The sequence below is a fragment of the Halichoeres trimaculatus genome, unplaced genomic scaffold (assembly GCF_033239565.1).
Source record: "Halichoeres trimaculatus isolate MK-OKI-2021-1 unplaced genomic scaffold, fHalTri1.1 fHalTri1_scaffold_14, whole genome shotgun sequence".
NCBI lineage: Eukaryota > Metazoa > Chordata > Actinopteri > Labriformes > Labridae > Halichoeres > Halichoeres trimaculatus.
The window spans coordinates 22274830-22302761 of NW_027437192.1; the positions used below are offsets into that span (position 1 = coordinate 22274830).

The following is a 27932-nucleotide window of genomic DNA, read 5'->3' on the forward strand; positions in this document are numbered from 1 at the left end:
GGCGTTCTCAACTGTGATTGGCTCAGTCAAACGTCACTTACTCCGGCCCATTGAGTGAGCCCCGCCTCCTCCACGAAGCTTGAGCACTGAAACGAGGAACAGAAGCCCTGAAGCCAGGTACAGTGTGTTTCTACACTATCGGGATGCAGTAGCTGTCACCACAGAACCGTAAGCATTTCCTCTCATGAATACTCATAACTGTTGTGTTATTATCTGTGTGTGTTTCTGTTTGCTTTGTCTCGCTTGTGTTTGAATTAAGTCGCGCAGCTGACAGCGCTCCTGTCGTCTCTTTCGCTCTCAGTGTCAGCACTGAAGTCAAATAACGCTTTCGATAGAATTATTAATGGACTTCCTTGTGAGATTATCCTTTAAATTGCCACGTGAAGGCATCTGTGGACTCGTTTCAGTGTTTTTTCTCAGTCTAATCGAGGCTGTGTTGCGTTTACCACCACATGGGAATAAGGGACATTTTGGTCTGCGCTGACAACTTTGAGCTGCTGTGTTGGCTGTGCTGTTGTTAGGAGAAACTTCACTGAGCAACAGGGCTGTGGACTCCAACGGGACACCTGTGGTTCCCGAAGTTTCCCCGTGATGATGACTATTTCATTCAACCAATAAGCGCCAGTTTCAGCATTGACATAGTCCCAAATACAAAGTATGTTTACTTTTATTTAATACTTACATTAACATACTATATCATAACAGTAAAAACAGATATAGCACACTAAAACAGGCATTTGTTTGAAGAAACTGTCATATAATCATTAATGCATCATATGTATATGGCACAGGTTGCTTCACAGAGGGCATACTTAGTTAATAATGAAGTTATTGAAGCCATATCATTAATAAAGACAGAGACTTGAAAGCTACCTTAACCAAAAATGTCATTATTTATTTTCTTCTAGCATCAAATGCATTTGCTTCTTTTTTTGGACTGTACTGTGATAAACTCAGCGCTCTCTTCGATTAATCAGCTTGTTTAAACAATATTCAATTACAAATTGAGAATTCACAATAAGAGCAATCTCAAGTCAGTTAACTACATTATTATGTGCTTTGTTGAAATACACTGTTTGTTTAATGTAAAAGAGTTCACTTAAGCATTAAAAAACCTAAATTGTACAGAGGCCCTAAGAGGACAAATATCAAAACATTTTCTATAGGTCAATATCCTGAGATGAAGGATTGATTTCGGTTCATTTCTCTAGATTTCATGACATTTTTCTTTGTATCTCTCCATAACAAGTGTGTAGGTTGCACATCTGCTCAGAGTTTTTATGGTTTTGACCTTATCGATATTTTAATACATTTCTTTCACTTTATGAGAAGAGAGAAACAATCTTTTGCATCCCAAGCCATTAATTTGTAAGCTGATCATCAGTCGTTCATCAGTTTCTCTTCAAGTCTTTGTGCTGCTTGAGTATCTTTGACTATAAGTCAGCACCTTACCTTTGGTTGCAGACAGGATCATTTAATGCTCGAGCTGTGGTGGCATCATTCTCATCAAGCCAATCACAGATTACATGTGCACACACAAGCTAGTGCGAACAGAACTGTATTCTATTTGGGTATTTTATTAAGCTTGTGAGGTTAGCGTGATATTCTGCTAGATGTTAAAATGCATGCAGTCTTATACATGATGTTAATAGTTGAGGTTAATGATGCAAAATGGGTCAGATAGGCAGATAAGTGGAAGTAGTAAGTAATGTAAAAGAAAGAAAAACTTTTTCAGTGTTGTTGGTCGTGGAAAAATACAGCGCCTTTGGCTGTAAGAGTCACAGTAGACCAAATAAAACATACAATAAGTAACCAGTCTGATATGTATAGACTGATAAATGAGGGCTTGAAGTTGAGCTCGGAGCACACCCTGCTACAAAACAGTTGGGTGCTGTGCTCCTCCAGACTGCTCTCTTTGCACTTGTGTGATCTCAGGCCAGTAGAGGATTACTCCTCAGGAATCAATGAAACCTGTCTATCAGCTGATTGATGTTCGTCCCATCGTTGGTGTTTCCGGGTGTAAACATCCAGCGTGGCTGATGTGACTCACTGACTTATCTCTGTGTCATTCCCTCCTTTACACGACACCCACTTTAAAGCTGGTAAACACAGAGCTTGCCTGCCTTTGACTAATTCTGCAAGGGTCCACGCTGAAGTCAGCCAGCCATGGATCTCCTCTGGTTTCGTAAGGTTACAGGACGCTTTGCCCTACTTCTAATAGATCCGTCAGGTCGACACTCACGAGAAATCATGTTTCTGCTGCCAACAGCACAGGATCTATAAATAGCCCCCTGTATTATGCCCTCAGATTTTACATACAGAACCAACAAACTGAGCATATATTCTCGCCTTTGCCTTTTTGTATCCATGGCAACCAGAGATTGGGCAGTAACACAAAGTGTCCCTTGTCTCTGCAGGAAAAAAAATCCTTTGTGTTGCATCTTTTTCTTTTTCTCAAAACTGTGAGGGCATGCTGGCTCTCAAGCTGCTTTTCTTTCTCTTTCTGTTTGATTGGCTGTGAAAAGAGATGTTGAACGTCAGATCGAGGCAGCAGTTTGCTCTTTGATCACTTGCTGATGCCCACAACCTTTTCTCTCTCGCTGCGAACAGGAACTACTTTCAAAATATGAACATCGTTAAAAACCCACTCAGCCAGACATGGAGCCAGAGGTCAGATTAGCTAAGTGCTAATGCTGCAAAAACCATGTGCTTCCACACATCCATTCATGTAGTAGTAGTGCTATGATAAATTTAGGTGTTGATGCATCAAGTAGCCTAGAAATACCGCCAGATGTGTGTCTATTTAAAGCATCTTACGCCAGCTCTCAGCTTGATTATCAGCGGATCATGCCCAGCTTTAACTGGATAATTCTGTACCGGAAGACGCTTTACGGCGGCAGAGTCACAGATGGACCATCTGTGCGAAGACCTTTTTGCTGTCCCAGTCAGCCTGTAATGGGGGGGATATACAGATACGTGGATTGCTGGCTTGATGGCACTCTGCTGTTGTTGAAAGAATGTGTACAGGCAGAAAGCAGATGGACAAGCTCCAAAGTCAGCGTCTGTGTGTTTGCCGTGCCTGGACTGGAAACTCCTGCCTGACTGTCCCTCAGGCTGGAGTCCGGTTTGTCTTAAGATCCTTTCATGAAAACTGGTGAGCAGCAGCTGAGACTGTGTTTTACAGAAGCCACAGGGCTTTCTCTGAATTCACAATATGTGTTCCCTGTAGCTGTGACCCACACAACAAGGAAGTGATAACGTACTTGATGACGTTGAATTATTGTTGTTGGAGTTGAGAGCGTTTGAAGAACAGCATTCCTGTGCATGTTAAAAGGCATGTATGTGGATGAACACCACTGGTTATGTGACAGCTGACGTGTCACTGTAAAACTCCACCTGTGTGACAGTTTGAGGACTGATTCTCATCTTAGACAAGAATGATTCAGACAGTGCCGAGGATATTGGTGATAGCATGCTCAGATGGTTAAAAATCAACATAAAATAAAACATTTTAAACCAATTCCCTCTAAGAATTATTTTCTGCATTTTAAGTTCTAAATAATGATTACAAAGAAGCAGAACAACATAATATCAGCAGATAAAAGTTTAAAGTGGACATATCATGCTGATCCCTGATTTAATACTTACATATAATGAATTTGAAAACAAGACCTTTCACCCCCTGAATTTTCAAAAAATGAGATATTGTATTTTTTCTGATATCCTAAAACGAGATTTGATGCCCCCGAAAATAGGTCATTGACATTTGGCCGCAAGATTTCGACCTTCATGACGACACGAGGATCCTTTCTTTTTATTGGAGTAATCTGATAAAGCAGCTCCTCCTCTGTGATGTCAGTTAGTCACACAACCGCCAGCGAGGGATACACCCACTAAGAGTCGACTGACTGAGTGCTGGATGCAGGGACTCTGCTCTGCTGAGCAGCTTGGCTTTACATGGTGAATTAGCAGTTAAAACACTGCAGTTTTAGCAGACATCGTAATACTTGTGAGTAGTGGTAGACCGATATATCGGCCGGCCGATATATCAGGCCGATATTTGGACATTTGTCCCTATCGGCCATTGGCCGTATTTTCTTTTAAAAAGCCGATTTTTGATCCGTTGTATAAAATGACGCAATTTTTGATCAGGTACAAAAAAGATGAGCACCTCAAACTTGTGGAACCACTTAGATACATTACATACTTTTGTTCAAATTATATTTATAAGTTTAAATTTCTTTTTTGACATTTTAAGAAGAGTGTGAATGTTTACTACTGCTTGTTACATTGTGTGTTTACTCAGACAAAATATTTCATTGTTTTGAAAGCTGATTACATGTTCAGAGGACTGGACACGACTTGTTGTAATAGATTTCTTTTAGTTGCTCAGAAATTGCTGCGTTTCACAAAAATGTGATAAATATATATTTATTTAGCAATCGGCCTGAATATCAAATTGGAAAAATCGGCTATCTGCATCGGCTGCCCAAATTTGGAAAGCATCGGCATCGGCATCGGCCCCCAAAAAACACATATCGGTCGACCTCTACTTGTGAGACTGTGATATTTGCATGCTTGTTCTGACATGCACTGTGAACCTGGACCACAATAATGCTGCGGTAATAACATAGTGGGGAACAGACGGTAGAGGCAATCTTTAGACTACACTTTCAGCATGATGGATAAAACAGACAGAGAAAAGTGAAGGATCAGGATGGAGCCCTGTTATAGAAATAGTTTTTTGGTGAAGTCTGCCTATATTTCCACTAGGGCTGCACGATTATTGCAATCGCAATGTCAGCACATTCAATTACGTAATCGCAAAAGAGGTTATCGCAATCGCAATGTCAGCACATGCAATTCAGATTTTTCTCTATGATAACCAAGCAAGTCTGTAGACTCATCATGACAATCGCAAATTGCACCTTTTCCCCAAATCGTGCAGCACTAATTTCCACGTATAAACTTCAGTCATTCCATGAAGCTAAGGAACATCACAACGACCACGAGCTTATGAGCTTTACAAGCAATATGATTGAGTTTGTCGGTGTGAATATTCAGCCTTTCAGCATGGGGGTCAGTAATAAAGGCCTCCACAGGCTGGTGATGAGCTCAGAGCCTCACAGCATCATACCTACAGCCAGCGCTGCTCCTGAAAAGCTTCATCTTCAGTCATGAAGAGAAGCAACCAGCTAATGCTACTCACATTAGCTTCACCACAGACTTCTAGATATTGAGTCCCATCAGCAGATTGACATCATGAAGTCCACAGAAGTGTCTCTTCTAGTTTTCCATCATTTAATGTTGAAAAATAATACATCTGTCATTTTAGTCTGTAACACATCGAGACATAACAAGTTAAGATAAACAAGTTTATACTAGTACAGGAAAAACTTGGTTTTCTTTCAATGTAAGAAAAAATCAGGAGTATCAGCATCTGTAGTGTCTGTGACAAGTCAACATTTTTCATCTGTGGGTCATAAAAGGAAGATTTCATGTAGTTAAACTTCCTAAACTGTATCCGCTGATACTGTAAGCCTGTGGACAGAAAGTATTGACTGTGACAGATTTACTGTTTGGCCTTTTAAGTTCTACATGTGCACTTAAAGTCGGTCACATGTCATGCTTAAGGGGACATGGATAACTGGAGTGACAGTCATGTTTGTGTACTAAGCAAACATGGTCGCTGGAACTGGGACAAGTGGAGGACAAAACCTCCTTCTTCTCCTTGTGTAGAAAACACATTTACTTTGAACTCTCAGCATGAAGCTATGAAGTCTACGCTCACACTTAGGGTTGCTAAATCACAGGAATTTTCAAAGTTGGAAACTTTCCATGGGAATTCTTTAACAGGAATTTTAGGGAATACCTGCAGTTTCTGGTCATATACATGTAAATATGAAACATTTTGGTTTGGCGTTTATTTTGGTTTGGTTGGAAATTAAAAAATGCATTCTCAGGGAATTTAAGTTAAAGCATGCTATCAAGTATATTTCTCTCAGTAGGAATGCACGATATTGGATTTTTGGAGATATGCTGATATTAAATAACTAAATTAGCCAATGCCATTATTTTTTTCTGTGCACACAGTTGCAGAGATTATCAACTCTCTTCTGTATTAGAAATAGTATAACGTATTATGGTGCATACTCTTGTCACATTTGTTATGTAAGATTAATTTCTTGTGCAAAATCAGAAAAATATATACTTGAAACTGTATATTTATTTATGAGAATTACCTCCAAGCAAAAAGAATCCAAAAGATAATTCCTACTTAAAAGGTGGATGATGCTCTTCCTGAGAAAATCCTAACAATCCTCACAACCACAAAGAGGTTTACTTTGGTAAATGGTAAATGTGCCTTAATGAGCCTGCTACATATGGTGTACAGACTGCTGCTTAGATTCAAGTTTGACTTAAAACAGGAACCCAGTATGTTTCCACTCAATCTGAACCGTGCAAACAAAATCACAAAAAGTGCAAAAAAATATCTGCAGCCTCAGCTCTTTTTTTTGGTGGTTCATCACAGTGGCAGAATTTGGTGTGCGATATCAGCCAATACTGATGTTGTGCCGATAATATATCGTGCATCCCTGTCTCTCAATACTATCATCGATACCTACCTAGATAGGACTTCTAGACTCCAAATCTGGAAATGTGGTCCTAAATGTGATCAAATGTGTTTGGAATTGAAAGTACCTGATTCGGTACCCATAGGGATGGGTACCGAATCAGGTACTCTTATAGGTACCGACCGAAATCTGTCAAAAGTACCGGGTACGGATTCACGAAAAATCAAAAGGTACCATGTTTAGGTACCTAAATGCATCTTTGTGACTATGAGGGAGAGGAGGAGTAGGTGATTTTCCATGCTGGACATGAATACAGCATTACAAGGTTATATATTAAAGGATATATATGTCAAATGAAAAACAAAAAAATATATATACTATTAAGCAAATTGATATTTTTTTACCAAATGAGCACAAAAAAGTATCAAAAATTGGTACCGTTGAGCACCAGTATCGTTTATTATGTGAAAGGTACCCATCCCTAGGTACACAGATCATTTTGTATTCAATCATGTTGTTACAACCAACATTATTTTGAAATTATTTTAATTGAAAGCCACAAAACCTCCCAAGCTAAAATTCCCATGGGAATTTTAAGGAAACTTTCCTGAAATTCCATCTGAAATTTTCATTCCCTTTGTAACCCTAGTCCCATTGCTATTGTCATATAGAAGTATAGTTCTAATTCAATTATTTCCTTCCTAATTCTGACTCTGATACCAGGGATTAATCTGATCAAAACACACCCAATCAATAGGTCCAGTCCTGATCTTCTAACCCGTCAATCCCATTGAAACTCAAACTGTACGAATCTCTCCTTTATCTGTGAAACTTCCAGAGTGAATGACCAGCAGACAGGATGTTTTTTCAGCCTATTAGACTGAGCAGCAGAGATCTTGCCTAGTCAGCACTGATATCTGTTGCAGCTTTGACAGAAAAAATTAACAATTAGGAGATATTCAAGCTCCCAGGTGTCCGTTGGATCACTAGTATACAGACAACACCCCGTCTGCCTCTTCCTGCATCCCATCAGCTGATCTCATGAATGCTGACACAGGTTAAAAACAAAGGAAAACACTTTAAGTCGTCCTAACCTTTGCCTTCAAACCTGTTTATTTCCTCATTTGAGCCTTGTGACTCTGGCATTAGCCTTGCATTACAGTGGCAATGACCCCTTTTCCATCTTAACAGATCATTTACAAGGTGTTGTGCCATTAATGATTGACTCCTGTTACGTAAGTCTGAATGCAAAACCTCAGCACTTCTAGTCTTACAGTGCAGGAGGCTCTTTACGTGGTGTACAATACTACAGTAATAACTCAGGCGAGGTAAGTAGGCCACTCACATCTGGGCTGACGTCTCCCAGGTTCATTTATGGATTTTTACACTTCATGTGTGGCAGAAAGTACCCAGAGTGTGTGTGAGTTGGTGACACTTCAAACAATCTTTTCAGAGACGCGGGGACACTTTTTGAGGTTTTGCTCAGAGATAAGGTTTCGTTGCAAACTTTGCTGCTGAGTTGTGTGAAATGGGGAAAAAAGGCTGAGGACTGGAAGGCACGGCTGAGTGTGTTACGTAAGGTGGTGCTTCATGCTGCTGCACTTACTCACCGGCTATTGTGTTTATAATCATGGTGCTTTTCATCTCAGAGCACATTCAGAGCTGGAGATTTACCATGGAGGCCCTGAGCACCTGCATAGCCTGCTGGTTCATCATGTTTCTCATGTGTAGAGTCTGGACTGTGTGGAGATGTATTTACATAGGCGTTAATATGCAGAAAGCATGTGCACTGAATTCCTGAACTCTTTTCCACCCGCACAGAGCTGCTGCCCGAGTCGCTAGACATGTCACAGCCTGAAAAGTGTGAAAACACAACAGCTTGATGAGCTAATTTCAATCTCCCAAAGTTTATCATCACCAGCCTACTCAAATATGCTGCATGCTTTTAGTCTGTGCTCCAGAGCTGTGAGGTAAGTCCAGTCTGCTTTTAGCCCAGCGTTGTTGACTGGAGCGCGCTCTGTGTTATGGAGTGTCGAGGGGTATCGAAGCAGGGAGCACATTCCTTCCTGCTGATGACTCACGTCCTGGGCTTGGTACTGACTGTAAGTCAGGCCTTGGGGAACCACAAAATAAACACACACACACACACGAACACACAGGAACACAAACCACCAGACTGTTTGCAGAGGATGTATAAAAGTTAGCTGCAAAATCCGAGAGTTTACACAAATTTGCATGCAAGCACTCAAAGCAGAAAGCATTATTTTAATACAACCAGACAGTCTGTGTAGAAAATGTTCATGCACCTACCCTAGTTTAGTCTTCTGGCTGTGTCAGCGCACACAGGGAGTGGCATTGTAACACACATAGGGGTAAGATATACACAATCAGGCTAGGGCATGAATGAGGAATGAGTGTTACATCACTGCAAATGTGGTGATCTGTGCTCACTCTGTTCACCCATCGACGCGTACAGTAAAACTGTGTAGAGACAAAACACAACACAACAGAAGGTTTTTATTGCTCCTGATTGAAATAATCTACAAAATGTTGTTGAAAAAGTCAGATCCCACAGTGACAGACATTGTAGTTGAGCGTCAGACACACAACATTTAATAAAGTAACTTCAACCTTAGAAAGCAAACAGACCTGTGGAAGTAAAACTCATAGAAGTCATCACTGTTGAAGCCACAGTGATCCAGTTCCCTCTTTTGTCATAGGAACTTCAAACTATGGGCTCACTTAAAGTTTCCCACTTCCATCTGCTGATGCTACATATCTCTGTAGTATCTTTTTAAGAAAGTATCAATAAATAAGTGGAACAACAACCTGTTCTAGATTAAAAACTTAAAGCAACCAGTCTAAGCAACAGATAACTGTCGTTTAGATGTCCTGATTTCTTGGGATACTTCAGAAATTATCAATCCAAAAATTAAACCACAAGAAAATCTAGGCCCATATGCACGTCCAGCCATTGGTGATAAAAACAGATCATTTACACCAATGGTGAAGAAATAACTAGCAGAATGCATGAGCAAAGTTAAAAACCCAGAGCATTTAATGGTAGTACCACAGACTGTATGATCAATGGACGTAGCCTCCATGGTCTCACCTTTCGGTTTCTTAAACAGATTTTTGAAGCAGATTAGCTGACGTGGCCATATTGGAAGTGGGTCAGGCTTTGAGTCTCACACTCACAGCTATAGGGTGCCCATCAGTCACATGAGCTGAGCTGTGCCTCTGATTGGACAAACTTACGATCTTAATATCTTCCGAACTTCCGAGTTGGAATAAAATTTACCCCTCATTCAGTGTGTGCCGATCATAGACTGTTAAAAGAGAATGGACGTCATCTTTCTGGGCTCGAAATGAGGTTGGCACAAACCTGCTCCCCCTGGTGGCTGGCTGAAGTATAGGTCAAAAACTCCATATCCCCATTCATTCTAGATGGGCTGTGGACAAACTTCAAAGAATTAATACACCGTAGAAATATTTCTCACATCCGATTGTTGTGGTGGCTTAAAGATATTTGTCTGCCTTGTATTAAGGTCCTCTTTTCTCTGAAAAGTTTAATTTTCATTAGTTTAAAGAGGTTAAAAACAAGGCTTTACATCTCATGTAACAATGATTGACAGATGCTGTTCCTGTGTATTTTTTCAGGGATTGTAAAATATTTCGGGAGGTAGAGTCAAGACGAGATAAGATTCTCTCTGCGTCCCTCATAGTCTCTACTGCACAGACTCCAGCTGCACAAAGGCTGCCAATGGCTGCGCCTGTGACAGGGGTATTTTGGCTTCACAACTGTACAGTGGTAAATGGTGAAGCCACACTGTCCACTCTATATACAGTCAATAGTGCTTAAAGAGATGATAGCTTTTCAGGTTTGGGCTGATTGATTTTGGAAAATAATCGAAATGCATTTTTTGGACCAATATTGTGATTGCAATTTACCTTTATTTACTGCACACAAACAATAAATCATCCTATGGTATCATCAACACAACAAATTAACTATTCTGAACAATTCTTTCTGGCACTTTTTAATAGAAAAAGAAAATGGGACTGTGAAACTTTACTGACGTCCAGTTGTCAGAGTAACAAACCAAACAGAATAGAGTGAATAAGGGGTTTGGCTCTACCACAATCATTCTACTGTATGGATCTCTTTAGCTTACAGTTTTTTGCTGGAAAAACCAGCAGATGGACTTTTGCTTGTTTTAAGGAAGTACAAGTTACTGCATTCCCTCCAGGTCTGTGTACATGAAACTTCTTCTTCTTTTTTTTTTTTTTTTTCAAATTGCAGCCTTTCTGATTTGAAAATTGCATTCTATGACATTGTGATTTCAGTTTCAATTGGATTAATTGTTCAACCCTTTTTTAGACCCAAGCTGTTTTTTGAACCAGGCTGTAATTTTTTTGAATGCTGTTAAAGTCTTTTTTTTTTTTTTTTTGGCTTGGTGTGTACGTGGTTCTCAGTCTTTCTGCAGCCAGCCTCATGAGGATTCTCAGTGAACAGCAACTTTTCACACTTACACGTAGGCTTTATTTATTATTTTCTAAACCATATGTTGCCCTTTGGCGGAGACTTAAGAAACAGCAGATTTTAGCACTTCTGCATTGTCTCATATTTTGGGGCTGTAAGTTGCTGATTGTTGTTAATAATAATGATAATAATAATAATGATAATAATAATTATACATTTTATTTGTAGAGCGCTTTTCTAGATACTCAAAGACCCTTTACACAGGTTAATAATAAAAAAAGTTTATAAAACAACACAGAAATAAAACAGGAATTTAAAAGAAGCAAGACAAGAAGAAAGAAAAAAAAACAAATTATATTCAGAGGCAATCAACCATTAAAAGCATTTCACAAAAGGTGGGTTTTGGGGAGTTTTTTGAAAGTGGAGAGGTTGGGACAGGTACAGATGTTTAGTGGTTGTGTGTTACTGTCTAAGATGAAATATGCAAAGAGAACAGATATTCAGGGGATGAAACTTTTGGAAAAGTATGAAAGAATGAAGCAAATTTAGATTTAGGAGACAAACTTTTTCAGTCATCAGATGAGATAAGGGAGGCAAACGAAGTTTCAAACTGGCAAAGGCTCTTGGCTTTTACGTGTCTGGCTCCTTCCAAAAGGTGTGTGGTGATGATGGGAGTTCATCAAAAAACTGTGTGTAGAGTTATTCATTGAGCTACTGAGGCATTGCTGCAGATGCAGTGAGCAGAAAGGAAGTTTAGTAGAGATGTCATTCATGGAAAACTGCTGCAAAAGTATTTCAGGTCAGGACGATCTTTTTTTATACAATGCCTTTCCACTTCAGAGGGAATATTTTCTTTTTTCTCATACTCACATGTTCGCTTATAACTGTGTTATTTATGTGGGACTGTAATGGTAAAAACAGTCAGTGACACCTTTGTTTTGACTCAACGTGTGATCTTGAGCATTCAAATGTATCACAAAAGAAGTGAGTAAGAGCTCAAAATAAACATCCTGAAGAGTCCCATATGTTCTATTCTGGATCTTTGTGTCTTTGACTACTTTGGATTTTGGGAATTTCATATCCTGAATCAACTGTTTCCCAGTCAGACACAGTGAGTAAGTATTTCCTCTCAGTTTTTTTCTTTGTCACTCTGCTCCTGCGCGCTGCTGCCGTTCTCTTTAAAAATAAGCCTTTGTGCCGCACTGACATCAGTTGGGTTCGACCTCTTTCTCTCCGCAGTGCTGACTGTTGCGGCGTGGCCTTCAAAGGTCAGAGTGATGCTCCCAGCGGCTCTTCTGTGATCTGTGTTGCTGCGGTTTCTAAGGGAACGAGACGACGACGGTGGGCAGAAAGCAGTCAAGTCGCCAGAAGATGACGTCGCCGTCACCCACTCACAGTGACAGCAGCGGGTCCTCGAAGCATGACAGTAACCAGGTATGTGTGTCTGTGGTATGTAAATGTTCAGGCTGGCATGTCTCTTTTTGTTGCTGTTATCTTTCTCTGTTCTTTCCTGTGAGCATGCAAACCCCACTCTTTACATACTGAAAAATGCTTAAAGCACTTGAACACAAATATTTCCACAACATCCAAAACTGTCGCCTCATCACTGAAATAGGTCATGTTGTGACAATAATATGTGCTCTGTCCTCCTGTTTGCGTTGTGCTCTCCCTCCAGGGAGACTCACCTGTCTGTCTAACTCAAACAGTACTGCCTATGTGTGTCCCTGCAGGACAGCTGGGAGATCGTGGAGGGGCTTAGAGGGGCTCCGGCGAGCATGCAGGAGCCCGACAGACAGGAGGGCCTGCTGCTCAAGAGGAGGAAGTGGCCCATGAAAGGGTGGCATAAGGTGAGCGCCTCAGCAATCCTTTTAAAGCCCCCAGACAGAAAGATGTCTTTTTATAGAGCGCTGCTGCTCTTCGTATTGAACCGGAGAGCTATTTTCAACCTGAACTTGATTGCTTTTGAAACAAGAGGTGTAGAATTGTGAGCGGTATCTTGAGGTACAAAGGCTTTGTTTAGATCTGTGTTGCTAAAAATATCAAGCTAAACAGTTTTTTGTTGTTGCTCTGCTTCTGTTAGGCATGCATGTTGGGAGAAATATATTATCGTCCTGATCTTACAGCTTCTTCGTCTATCTGCTGTTTTTCATGTATTGCACTGTATCACTGATTGCAGCATTTCTTTCCTGAATCCAAAGTGAATTTTAGAAAGTATTTCTAAATTGGCTGCAGTTGATGTAAAGGTAGCTGACAGCTCCACTGAGCTTCGTCAGAATGGTGTGAAACTGGGGCCGTTATCCCAGGCTCACATCCAACAGGTAGAAAGTGCTCATGCTGAGTACAAAAACAAAGCTTGCTTACATAAATTACTCTTTTCTTCAGCAATGCTCACATAGCAAAAACATGATAGAAGGGTTTATTGTGCAGCCTCTCCAAAGTATGAGAGCTAAAGCCCTAAGAGGTCTCATTCTTATGCAGAGCTGTATCCTTGCTTTTAAAATTTGACTTCTTCTGTTCATGTTCCTGAGCTGTGACTCTATCCTGAATGTCTAACCACAAATCTGACCTGCTATCTTTTAATACCTCAAGCTATTTCCTCCTCTTAACCGTAATAGTCCTCTATATTTCCTTCTTTCTATTCTTTCATTCCCAGCTGATTATACTGTAACCCTGACTCATCATCCTCCCCCTCCTCTTCTCTGTGACTGGCTCAGTCAGACCGGGAGAGTTCAGTCTTGCATCATGAGTGAATTGCCACTTTGACTCTTAAAGTGCTTTAATCAGTGTTTTTTTTAATTTATTGTTAAGGTGAGAAAGGTGTTCTTGTCAGCTGGTCTTTCTTCAGACTGCATGTGTGTTGTTTCACTGCGGCCCCTGCAGTAAAATGTGAATGACAGGGTCAAGGAGGAAAGTGGTGTTACTGACACACAACTGTGTTAAGTCTGCAGATTTTTTCACTGGTGTTTTCATATTGTTATATAACCACAGAGGGAATACATTTACATTTGAAAAGGCCAAAAACTGAAAAGTAAGGAATGAATGTTTACAGTACTGTTTTTCTTCCACTTTAGAGATACTTTGTGCTGGAGAAAGGAATCTTGAAGTACGCAAAGCACGAAACTGATGTAAGTACCATATATAACTGCGCCATCTTTCTGCTGTTTTTGCATTACAACCCAAACAGAGGTAGAGATGGGCACTGATAAGATTTTATCGATATCGATGCCCTTATCGATTCTGCTTATCAATTCAATTTTTTATCGAATCCCTTATCAATTCCGTCTTTTTCAAGCAAATAAATTAGTGGGGGGACTTGATTAAAAAAAATCGAATCGAATTAATTATGCCATTTGTAATTAATTAATCGTAATTAATCACATTTTAATCACATCAATATTCAACATCAGAAGCAACACTTTTCAATTCAAATGGATTTTGGTAGAAGACTAAATCATTGAATATTCTCATACACAAGTTTAAACCACAAAATCCTGTTTATTTTGGTTAGAAGATGTTTTTTTTGGTGGACACTACTTTTAAGTACATTCATCAGCCATTATGTGGTAAATAGTGCTGTCAGGAGATTAAAAAAAATAATCAAATTATCTACAGGATTTGTTATTAATTGATCTAATTAATCACATTTTAATCTTATATCTGCTTAAAGGATAAGTTCGGTTTATACAGCTTTTACATTGTTTATAGAATGAAGTAGAACAAAATACTCACTCAGAAGGTTTTCCTGATCCAAGCAGTGCTTCGGGAGATATTTAGATCCAAAATCGTGCAGCGTACATCTGTCCGTATAATGGGATCCATCAGGGCATAGACAGCGCCGCTCCTAAAACTGCATTAATCGTCCAAAAACTCATGTTTTTCACCATGGTCCGCATCATGGTCCGCTCTGAGATAGTCCTCTGCTGCAGTCTGTGTCACTTCAGACAGCGCTGTGTGGCTGTAATGACCTCTGAATTGACGAAGACTTTGTTTACGTTTGTCCCTCAAAGAAAGGAGTCAGCGCTCCAGAAAGTACTGCGCATGCGCAGTACTCTCTGTAGAGCCGTCTGCGCATTAGCATCAAGCTAGCGCTATTTTGTTTATTTTGAATGTATTGAATAGGAATCTCCTGTGAGAGAGTAATGTAGATTTCTTTGTGTGTTCAGTTCGCCAGTAAAAATTTCAAGCTAAAAATCCTTAAACAGGGTTTTCTTGGGAAATGTTATCTAACTGCCAAGCTAAGAAAGCTGCGGCAGACTAGTCACACAAGGTCCTGCAGCTCTGGCATAGTGTAAAGAATAAATAAGAGAATTGTTAAGAACAAAGGCTAATGATATCAATGGGTTGAAACATTTCTTATCGATTTTCAACAGGAACCGTTGTTTGATTCCCAACCCTAAACAGACGCATGCTAACTGTGTTGTCTTCACAGCATAAGAAGGGGAAGATCCATGGCTGCATTGACGTCGGTCTCTCCGTCATGTCCATCAAGAAGAAAGCCATGTGCATCGACTTAGACACAGAAGATAACATCTATCACTTAAAGGTAACACCTGAAATACTTTAACCAGCCCAGCTTACGCTAAGTTACACGCATCAAATCCTAGAAAGCAACATGTTTTCAAAGACAACCCTCAGCCGTCAAAGTTTCTGCTCCTAATTTGACTCCGTGTGTGCGTCTCAGGTGAAGTCTCCAGAGCTGTTTGAGGAGTGGGTGTCAAAGCTGCGTACTCACAGGGTGTTTCGGCAGAACGAGATTGCTATGTATCCCCATGAGAGGCACCTCTTCCACCCCCACGCTGCGTCCTCGCCCTCACTCAGCGACTCCCTGAGAAAAGTAAGTTGCTTTTTCGCTTGTTTCTATGAAACTCCAAAGCGAAAAAAAGTCTTTGTTGTAACTTTAAAGCAGACACAGTGGGGATGTTGTTATGAGAGCTTCTTCTGTACCGTTTCTTCTTCCATAAACAGAGAGCTACTCTAACCAAGCAGGCGTCCATCCAGCAGGCTAAGGTCAGCTCTTGGCTCCATTCCTCTGAGGACATGGACAAGTGCAGCAAAGGTTGGTTTTCTTTGTCTCTTCTTTTCCGTGTTTCCCTGCCTGTCAACAGTGAACCTTTACTTCCTGTCATCATTGTGCATTCATGCCTCAAAACGCTCATCTTTTAATGATCTGTTTTTCACTCAGACTTAGAAGAATGTGAGTCATACCTGCTTGAACTCAACCTGCTGCTGAAGAGCATGGAGGTCCTTCATCGCACTTACTCAGCCCCAGCCATCAGTGCACTACAAGTAAGCACAGGACAATGATTCAGTCGGTCTCAAAATTGATGTGATGTTGGTTCAAACTGTTTGTACTCAAATCATGAAAGAAATGGATGTCGCCACCAAATGTTTTGAGTCCTGGATTTTGGCGTGTTCAGGCCCCTTTTCGCACATGTACTACAGCCCTGAAATTTTTTCCACATTGAGCAACTGAGCTGCATGTTTGGACACAGACAGCCAAAACTTTGCCCTAACTTCACCAAGACTTGCCTGGTCAGCCTCTGAGTAAAAAGTCTGCAGGAAAACTCCCAGATGCTCCCCTCAGTTGTCAAAGTGTTGTGTTTTGTGTGGTGGAAAACTTCTTATCCAATCAGAGATGATGTTACTGTTATGACCTGAATATAAGAAGACTTTTTCTGTCCTCAGACTTGACGATAAAACAGGGTTTTCCATCTGACACTTCTGGATATTTGTGGGTATGACCAGGAAATATAATTTTACCCTCAGCATTTGGTTTAAAAACTCACCAAGAAGTGGTCCACATTGGGGTTTTTCAATTAACCCTTGAAACTTGCACTGTAGTTAGGTGAAGTTTTTTCTCTTTTGAGCAGAACATAAAGGTTTTTGTTGAAAAGAGTCTAAAAAAGTAAGATTCTCATTTATTTATGTTTTTGTGCTTAAATGTCAGGACTGTAAGATTAAACAGATTGGCCTTTTTATTTTATTTTTATAAATTTTATTCTATATTTTGCATTTTGCTGTGCAAAACAGCGTTGTTGAATTAACTCTGTTATGAGAGAGATCGTTTTGGCATTTATTTGGGATACATTATGGTTTTGAAATAGTTGAACAACAGAAAAATAATTGTTAGACTAATCGTCCAATTAATCGTTAGATTAGTCGACTAATTGATAAAATAATCGCCTGATTCATCGTTTTAAAAATAATCGTTTACTCCCAGGGCTAGTATTCATGACAACGGACAGTGCCCCCTGTCTATAAAGTGAGTGACACACCTAAAAAAAAGCTAAAATGAGGCAGCTATGATGCGTTGTTTTTTTTTTTTTAAGAAAGCTGTTGTCAATTTGGACAAGACATTGAACAGCTCAGACACAAGGAGTCACACATTGTGTTGTAGTGTCTAAAGCTGGTTAACATAAACAGTTTGTCTTAAAATCAGGTGAGTCTGTTTTTCCACCAGATCAAAGATGTACCAATGAGCTGACTTTTCCTCCATGTGATGGACCTCAGGTTATTTTCTATCAAAATGTGTCAGTTTGCTCATTGTTATTATTTTCCTCATTTATTTTTTTCCCCTGAACAGTTAGTTTGAAAACATTAAAGGGAGTCCTATAATCAGGTTAAACACAATCTCTCATTACCAACAAAGCCCCTGAAAAAAAGCAGGTTCTAAATATCTAAAATGTCCTGTTAGTCAGGAGTTCACCTGTGAAATGTGCTTCATGCTTCCTTTAGTAAAACTCCCCCTGCTGGCAGTTTGAAAGAATGCAGGGTCAAAAGCAGAGGTGAAGTCCACTCCTTATATTCAGCCTATGTGTGAAATACACTGAAACTCTGACAGAGTATGTGGCAGAAAAATTAACTTGACGTAGTGGAAAACACTCATGAGTGAAATGTAAGACTGGTGAATTAACCTAATTTGGAGGTCAGGTTTACATTTGGAGTCATCTTATTTTCTACTTTCTTATCTTTCTGATGCATCAGGCATCTAACTTTGACATCCCCAAAAAGGAGAAGAGGCCGAGGAGATGGCGATCCAAAAACAACGGCAAAGACAGCAAAGCCACACTACAGGTTTGTCTGCAGGTTCCTTTTTTTCAGCAAATCATCAAAATTAATTCACAGCCTTGAAACTTTTCACCATCTTTTGTTCTTTGCCCACCAGGTCCCAAGCTGCATCTCCTCACAGTCCCCTCGCCTCCACGCCTCCAACCCCAACCTCTCCACCACTGAGTCCAACACCCAGGAGGTCTGCCCTGAGTCCCCAGACTCACCCACAGACGCTTCACGCCTCCAGGAGGATTTCTGCAGGCTGGCCAGCAACAGTGAGTGTCTGATGTCTGCATATCTGCTCAGGAGATGAAGAGAAACACGGCTGCTTGTTTTCAAGTGTTGGCTACTGTACGGCGAGATAGTTTCCATGACAACTCTGTCCTCTCTCTTTTTGCCTCTCTCAAGTCCACACTACGCTGAAGTCAGCCTTCAGTTCCCTAGCAGCAGAACGAGACAGACTGAGGCACACCATTGACCTGCAGGCCCCGCAGCCGGTGCAGGTCATGGGTCTGAAGAAGAGCACCTTTGGCTCTGTGAGTGTCTCTGTGAATCAGAAATCATGCAACAATGTCTGTTCAGTTTTAGTCTTGGATCTGTTTCACTAACTCTGCTTGTCATTGTTATCAGGAGTGTCCAGGTGGCTCCCACTCATTGGTCCACCAGACGTCGAATGAGAGCAGAGCGTCCATCCCAGAGTCCATCTCAGAGTTTTTTGATGCTCAGGAGTATCTCCTCTCCTCCTCCTCATCTGAAAACGAGGTGAAACAACATCTTCTATTTATCTCTGTTTTAAGCCAAATCCATCTAGAGGATGTTTTTGTGTTTGTGTTAAAATAAAAGTCAAAATGTCAGAGATTCAGGAAATGAAAGGATATTAAACAGAGAAAATCAGCCAAGACTTTTTGCATATTTCCACTCTTAAATGAATAAAACAGAGAAAATAGAGGAGTTAAGGCTGAGTTGACTCACAGAGGATGAAAATGAATGTCTATAAAAAAGGTTAGTGTAGCAAGTAAAGTATCTAGACATGGCCTCAAAAAGCCAGCCTAGGTAAAACCTCGCCTGGAAATATAAAAACAACCACACCGCACACTGCGTGCCATTTCTTTTTTTATATTCTGATATTTTAAGACTTTCTGGTCCCACTGACCTTTCCCCACTGATTTCGTGTCTCCAGGTATCTGACGATGACTCCTACATCAGCGATGTCAGTGACAGCGTCTCCATGGATACCTACAGCAACGAGGGAGGCAGCGAGAGACACAACTCTGGTAATCAACACATTGACAAGTGATATGAGTGTGTGTTTGTGTGTTTATCCGTGGGAGAAACCTTTGAGCAGACACGGAGACAGTGACAGCTGTCACAGACCTTATCCAGTAAAAAGAGGCGGGGCTTGTATGTCAGCCTGTGGTCTTGACTTTGCCTCTAACTCCATTTATCCTTCAGTGAATGTATTACACATGAGTTTAATTTTAGAAATGACTCACTTGTTTGGACATTTAGTTGAACAGCTACTTTCTACTCTTGTTGACAAACTCAGTAAGCATTCCCATCCTTTATTATCTGACAAAGCTTCTGCACACATGAATCATTCACTCACTGCTACAGATGGTGTCAGTTTAGATGCAGACTAAGCACAAAAAAGCAAAATTGCATCTTAATTCTCTTTGTTCCTGTTTAGATGATAAAACTTGCATAGAGGAATCAAACAACAACAAAAAGAAGAATTAATTCAGTTCAACCAGGAAACTCTGCGGAGGTTATTTCTTATACCTTCTTTGTTGAGCCTGCAGGTGTTTGCTAAGGGGTGAAGGGATGAACAGTTTGGCTGTGGCAGAGCAAAGGGAGTGACCAGGAGCTTTAATAGATTATTACAAATTGTGAGAGTAAATTCTTGAAGGGGCTGTGAGGAGTTTCTAAGTAATCTTGAAAAAGTCTCCCATCTAGATACATGCCTGATCGTAATCCACACTTTAAAATGAGATTATCCGAGACTATATAAATTATTCCTCAATGCTACTTCCTAGCTTCCCAGTTGGGTTGAGCAGGACTGGAATGATATACAGCATGTCGGCGTTTCCATGACAACACCACGCCAGCTGACAAGTTTAGTTGTGAGAAGAGAGATCTGTGTTTTTCTCTGCTGAAATGATTTCTGTGATTCATTTTGTAGTGATGGTGGACACAGGAGTCCGAGACAGCCCGAGCTAAAGACTAACACAGGGGCTAAACTGTTAGTGATAATGTCCATCCCAACCCACAGTCAGCAGTTATTCTGCAGTGGTCTGTTCAAACTTCAGAGTCTATCAATAAAATGAAGAGTGAGGTTACGTTGGCTCTGCTTGGTAGATGACTGACAGGACAGAACCAGGATTTGATGTTTCACATTACATTACAGACATGTCTTAGAGCAACAGGCTGCTAGTTGTGCTAAATATAAGCGGCTACTAAACTATGGAACCAACTAACAATGTTTGCTAGTTGTCATATTTCAAACAACAGCACTATGTAACTGTATCTTGTCACGTTGTATCTGGTAAAAAGTTGTCTTGAACGAAGGAAATTTTTTTTAAAAACGAGATCCAATCCCTGTTCTTTTTAAAAATTAATGTCTGCCTTTGTCTCACTCTCACTTACTTCCACGTCCAGTCAGCAGTGTGGTGACCCTGGCCCGTCGGCGCTCCACGCTGCCCTCTCCCAGCCCGACCAGCAGTGTGAGCCTGTGGAACATCCTGAGGAACAACATCGGCAAGGATCTGTCCAAAGTAGCCATGCCGGTGCAGCTCAACGAGCCGCTCAACACGCTGCAGAGGCTGTGTGAGGAGATGGAGTACAGCGAGCTGCTGGACACTGCCAACCAGACCCAGGATCCTTTCCAGCGCATGGTGAGAGGGGAGACAGTACGCTTGATTGAACTGCGTGTAGAAACCAGAAAAAGAGTTTTTAATTAAGCAGCTTTTTAGACAGCGATCTGATGGATCATATTTTCTGTGTGAGCTTTTCCCTGATGCTTTGAAAACTGTTGCATTTTGGTGACAGAACCATTCAGTGACTTAATTCTCTCTGCATCTTGCGTCGTAAGTTTTTGATTTTCCCCTAAGTCATAAAAGCAGTAGTTATTATGAACCCATAGTGCTGTAGCTTCATGTCTGTAACCTCTAACGGTGAAGAAAATACAACAAAAGCTACTTGCATATACTAAGTAACAACAAGTGTTTCAAAACTGTTTAAGGATCCAACATTTATCTCTGTTTTTTTTGCAGGTCTATGTTGCTACATTTGCAATCACGGCGTATGCGTCCAGCTACCATCGAGCAGGAAGTAAACCCTTTAATCCTGTCTTGGGGGAGACATACGAGTGTGACCGACCTGACAAAGGCTTCAGGTTTATAGCTGAACAGGTAGATATAATGTGATTCACGGCACATCTGATTCACAGTGCCTAAATATAACCTCTTCATAATATAATTCACTTGCAGGTAATAAGAACTGAGAACAACGGAAATGAACCATCATTAGGAAAAATTTCAAATCATGTTTTGTATCGTTATACATAATTTAGGATCTTGATGCAATTGATGATAAAGTTTTGTAACTTGTTCTCAGAGCTTGTTTCATCACAATTTAGGACAGGCTGACAAGAAACAACATGGCGCCTTGTTACCTTTAGTTTTTCTCTCACTAATGACTCCAGAGCGACAGACTCCACTCTTACACGGCTTTTGATGAAGCGTTTTTGTCTCATCTTGTCTCTTTTCTCTGTACCCCAGGTGAGTCATCACCCTCCTGTGTCGGCATGTCACTCTGATTCAAGGAACTTCAGCTTTTGGCAAGGTAAGGAGTCTGTTTTTGGTCCTATTTATCTTTTGGTTCCTGTGGGTTTTTATTTTGTTAATTGACTGCAACCTCGCCCTTTGTTTCTGAGAGTTGTTGTCATGCTGTGGGTTATGTTTCAGGTAGAAAGCGGCAAAGTGGAGGAATACACCTTAACTTCCCATCATAAAACTATTTAAAGCCTGTTTCTACAAACTTTTACAACTGACTGTTTAGATTACGCTTATGTTACCTATTTTTTTAATCTTCCTCCAAAAGTCTGGTTAAAACCCAAACAACTGAGAAGCTGTCTGTAGCTGTACACTGTCAGCTGCTGGCTGCCTTGTTTGCAGCTCCCTCTGTGCTCATGAATAAAGATCTGATTAAAACAGAGATACTGCTGTTTACTGAGGAGAACAGATACAGCTCCAGAGATTTAGATTAGGATAATTTGACAATTTTTTATCATCACAAGCACTCATCTTTTTCTTTGTGTGTGTGTTTTTTTTCAGATGTTCGATGGAAAAATAAGTTCTGGGGCAAATCCATGGAAATTGTTCCCATGGGAACCACCCATGTCACGCTACCTGCGTAAGTCCTCTACTTGTGTGTAGGTGTTGTGTTTGCATCTGCATAAGTGTTTGCACTCTTAGATGTTTAATATGGGGGTGTGCTGACAGGAAAGGAAAGGGAACAAAACAATATGCGTTCTGTGACTTAAAAAACACGTCTTTCGTTGTTTCTTCAGGTTTGGGGACCATTATGAATGGAACAAAGTGACATCCTGCATCCATAACATCCTGAGCGGTCAGCGCTGGATTGAACACTACGGGGAGATGTCCATTAAAAATATTAACAGTGATGACTGCCAGTGTAAAGTCACGTTTGTGAAGGTTAGGAATCACAGGAAATGAAGTCTGTATGTGGTTTGCAGATATTTTTAAGCTTCAGTGCTGCAGACAGTCTACTGCCAATTTCCTTGAGAAACTGTAGCTGCTGTTTCCTCCTTGTCATGCTTTCCACTCAAATCTGCCTCATTCAGTGTGATTTATCATAACTAATGTTCTGTCTAACACTGCCCTCTGCTGGAGGAGGTAGGAGTTGATTTTTCCAAACAAGCAGGAGAAAATACTCTTAAATGTTTGTATCATAAAGTATTTATTTTGAATCTTTTAAATATGAATCATCCAATGTCACGGTTATATCCATCTTTCATAAAATGCGTGTGTGTTTTTAGGCTAAATCCTGGAGCTCCACAGTGAACGAGATCGAGGGTGTGGTCACAGATTCAAAAGGAAATGTCATACACTCCATTTTTGGAAAATGGCATGACTCCATCTTTCAAGGAGACCCGCCTGCTGCCACCTGTATCTGGAGAGCAAGTGAGTTGATGGTCACTTAGAAATTCAGGTGGTCAGAGCACTTCTTCAATAACCAAACTGAGTGGGTATGATGTATGCTAAGCTGTTCGTGTGTTTTTCTGTTTAGACCCCATGCCAGAGGACCAGGAGCAGTACTACGGCTTCACTCAGTTTGCAGTGGAGCTGAATGAGCTGGATGCTACACTGAGACCCCTGCTGCCTCCTACAGACACACGCTTCAGGCCGGACCAGAGGTCAGCACTCCTTTTCACTCTGAGCTTTAAAGCTTTTCTCAGGCCATATCCACACGTAGCTAGGTATCTGGGAAACCACACATATTTTTTATACATTTAAACCTGTCATCCACATAAAACCACAGTTTTGCGTCACTAAAAACAATGTTTTCTGAAAAGTCTGGCCAAAGTGAAGATTTTGGAAAACTCTGGTTTCATGGTTTGTGTAGACACCGGGGAAACAGAGTTTTCGGCTCTGAAACGTCACAGCTGAATGATGGAGGCTCATTCTGATTGGCTGGCACAGGTTTTACGTCTAAAAGACACTGCCAAGTATGGGTTTGCCTCAAGCCACACTCATACTTTCCTGCATGTGGAGGAAAGTATTTTTGAAAACGAACGAGGGGGGTGATAATCATTTTTGAAAATGTACAAGGCCTCAGAGAGGTGGCACACTGGGTTGTAAAGCACTGCAGCTTAGAGTTAAACTGGGGCTGCCTTTCAATTACCTCTGCAAACCTCTGTGTAGTGCAGTCAAATCAGTGCCCTAACACTCTACTCATTTGTGAATTTTGACAACCAGCCTGTCCATAGAGACCCATTTACCACATTCCACATTGTGTGTTTTATTATTTTATTAAAGTAATATAAACATGTATAATCCCACTACTGGGTAGAGTATTGATGAGATAATGGAGTGTGAAGCAATACAAATGTAAGAAATTGATGTGTGGAAGTGACCATCCCACCGTGAGAGTTTAGATTTCTTTCCTCACTCTTAAAAAATTGTAATTAAAGGATATTCTTAACCTAGTTTTTTCAGTTCAGCTGGTGGCCTTAGTGGTATTTTCACAAGTTATAGGTATAAATACTAAAACTTGCCCTAGTGTTACATGGTATGGGGCCGATAACTGCCTTTTTTCAAGGTATCAGTACTCATGAAGGCTGCAGATACCAGCAGCAGATACTCTAGGCAAAAAAATCTTAGGTTGAGCAAGTCCTCCTTGCCACTAGATGCTGCTAATTGCTGCAGTTTAACACTACGGCAAATGTGCACCAGGTCCTTTTCAGACAATATGAATGAACCAGGAGGAGGTAAAAGCTAAACGTTTTTATTTTGCACTTTAGTTTACTTAAAAAAATACTTAAACTCTGACAGTTGCTAGTTTTATTGTGCACTTTTAATATCATTTTTTTTTATATTGATCAAAAAGTTCTAAACTCAGAGAGAGTTGTTTGTGTTTTATTTTGACTTAATGTCAGAGTGACTGTGCTGTCTTTGATCAAAATGATCTGTCACTGTTGATTGAAATTTTATGTATCATAGCAGTATTCGTACTCAGTAACGGTGAGAACTCAAGAGGGAGTACTCGTACTGGTATCGGTCTGCATAAAAAGTGGTACTGAACATCCCTAGTGTCACAGTCAGGTTGTTCTAAAACTGACTCAAAGATAAGGATCTAAGGAGCTAAGATAACCCTGTAATTTAAGTGGAGGAACCAAGGGCTAATTCAGGTCTTCAAAGGTTACTTTCAGTGGTGATAAAATCAGTCCTTTAAAATGCAAGGATGAAATCATGAAATTATTGAATTGAAATTTGTAAATGATGAGACGGCCTGAAGATAATATAAGATGTTTTATACAAACATAAAACCTCAGGTTCTTCAAAGGTGAACTATTACATCAGTAACTGATCTATTTTTCTTTTTTTAAAGGGTGAGGGAGTTATTGTACAAAACAATAAAATGTTTGAAATTCAGTGAATAGAAGTCAGTATAATTTGAACAAAGGTCAACAAAATAAACACCAGGGATGCAAAATAATTTTTTTGGTCCCAGAGGGGGAGGCCTGTTTTGCAGCAGGGTAAAAACATAGATTTTTAATGACACATGAATTTGGGGGAAGACAAAAGATAACGTGACATCATGAAACAGATTTCTAAATTTAGGCCAGGTTGATGATAACAACTTTTAAAGAGTTCATTTGTCATAAAGAGTTTGTATCCATAATTTTTGATGCTCTCCAGGAAGTTTGGCTTAAAGCAGATTTGTGTCTGAAGTGTAAGAGACACTGGGAGTGTCACTGTCTGGGTATCATCCAGATCCACATGAACGGTGTGGGCAGGATTTCCAATGTCTAAATAAGGGTCAGAGGCTTCTTATGATGTTTATAAACACATAAATGAAGGCTTTGTTATCTACTTCCTGATTGCTAACAAAAGGGGAAAAAACACTTGAACAAAAAGGAGAAGAGGAGTACTTCAGATGGAAATAAATAAATTCAATTCAATTCAATTGATGTGGGAATGGAAAAGGCATTCAGGTAGAGAAGTGGGGTGGATTTTTTCACCACAGCTACCTTGTAATAAACCATCACCCATCACACTAGACCTGAGCAGCTTTGTTGTGGAGGTCTTTACAATGTGAAGTTTAAAGGTTGGAAACCATCCTGAATGACTAAAATGATCCCTTTATTGTCAAACAACCTGCCGAGGCACAAGCCAGTGTGGGGTTTTTTTTGTGAATGAAGTGAGTAGAGCTCATTTACTCTTGTTTCCTTTCCTGACTCACTTCCTCTGTGTCCTCTGTGTCCTCTGCTCAGGCTGCTGGAGGAGGGAAACATAGAAGGAGCTGAGGAGCAGAAACAGAGAATCGAGCAGCTCCAGAGGGAGAGGAGGAAAGTGCTGCAGGACAACAACATGACACACCAGCCTCGCTTTTTCAAGTACGATGCTCAACGTTTGCTCTTCTATGCATCTGTATTTCTTTGTATAGTAGGGGCAGTTAAGGATTGTTAAAGACGGACAAAATCCTGTAGATCATTTGATGAAGCCAGGGTGTCAAGCCAAACACCCAAAACTTAAAACACAAATTAAACTCACCGATTTAACTGCAAAGACCTCAAGTCAGCACTGTCCACAGGGCCTGAGCAGTTTTTTTGTGCATGAGTAGTTGAATGACCCGTTTTAGTGATTGCTATATTTCCTTTACTTTATCTCCCCAGATAAAGACACACAGAGCCTGCATCATATTGCATTACATCAGTTTTTACATGATGAAATATCTAAAAAGGGCTAAACTACTCAGAAAAACTAACACCTGGATATGAATCAGCATAATGATAATAATAAGTTAGGCACATGTCTCATCTGTCATCATAGAAAGACAGGTTTGGTGACATCAACTGCTACCTCTTCATGCATTTACTCAGCTGTACATTCAGAAATCAACTGAAATTAAAGCATGATCTAGTTTCATATGAATATCTTTTACTGTCAAAGCCGGCTGACTTGTGGTTGACACATTAGGTTACTGAGGTTGCTGCTCAGCTAATCCTTACTATGTTCATTACATCAGATCTATGTCGAGAGTCATATCATGTGGGTTTTCAACCCTCAGAGCCTCTGCTCATCATCAACTTTTGGTTACACCCAAAGAATTTACGATACTGAGATTTTGGGGGAAAGATGGCATGTGATGTCCTCCATTAAACTTAGAAACTTGACCTGATCTCAGCTAGTCCATAGAGTATAACGAGCATTACAGAGACTCATAAGCAAGACAGGGTCATATTGTTTTATCATGTTTATCTTCAGCACTGGTAAAGCTTGCTTTAATCTGGATATGATGATAATAGCAGATTTTATTTTGCAGGAAATCGAAAGACGACACATGGGTGAGCAACAACACGTACTGGGAGACACGCAGAGACCCTGGTTTCCCGAAGGTGGACTTCCCTGTGTTGTGGTAACCTTGGACTCAACTCAACCTCAATACTACTACTTAACATGAATAGGGAAGTACAAAAACCCGAACTGAGACTAGCCTGCGGGTGGCGTGACCTGGTGAAATAAATCAGAAGATGTCATGTTAATCTGAACTTATTGGGACTTCCTCTGTCAGGACTCAGCAGAGCCTTTTCTTGGTTTGTTTCTGTTGTTTATATCATTTGTAAGTGTATATTTCCTTCTTACATTATCCCAACTGTTGTTGACACAGTGTCACTGTAGACTTACAGTCATATCGTCATCTCAGCATTTACCAAAGTGCCTTTTATTGCAGTGCCTCACCAAACCTGCTGCTGTTGCATTAATGCAAAAAACAAACACTTTGAATCTCTTTTTTTTTTGGATGATGTCAGTATCATATGTGGACCTTTCCTGGAGAGAAAGGGATCAGATTTAGCAGAGAACTTGTTCATTAGGTCAAATCCTGTTTAGTATTCCTCCATCTGTGCAGCATTGTGTCTGGTGGATGTCTCCATTACTTGACTGGAGGAGGTTATCATGAAAGAGGGACTTTAGCCTGTTCTGCTGCCTTGTTATTATCACTTATGGCTGTCTGTGGACCATGTTTATCAAAAAAGCAATAACCCATGTTCAAAATTAAACTGTACGATGGATGGACGAGAT

The 27932-nt window shown here is 40.4% G+C and overlaps 1 protein-coding gene across 1 annotated transcript; it reads left to right on the plus strand.

The window, feature by feature from the left end:
* The first annotated feature begins 48 nt into the window (after nt 1–48).
* On the plus strand, nt 49–27924 carry LOC141803446 (oxysterol-binding protein-related protein 3-like). Its single transcript, XM_074687476.1, has 22 exons — nt 49–168; nt 12298–12492; nt 12789–12905; nt 14130–14183; nt 15488–15601; nt 15740–15892; nt 16024–16114; nt 16241–16344; nt 18043–18132; nt 18224–18383; nt 18517–18644; nt 18739–18870; nt 19289–19382; nt 20764–20999; nt 21378–21515; nt 21885–21948; nt 22440–22518; nt 22676–22820; nt 23165–23309; nt 23416–23542; nt 26123–26245; nt 27175–27924. The coding sequence occupies exons 2-22, from the start codon at nt 12430–12432 to the stop codon at nt 27269–27271; spliced, it is 2454 nt and encodes an 817-aa protein (XP_074543577.1). The 5' UTR covers nt 49–168; nt 12298–12429; the 3' UTR covers nt 27272–27924.
* Nucleotides 27925–27932: the final 8 nt, after the last annotated feature.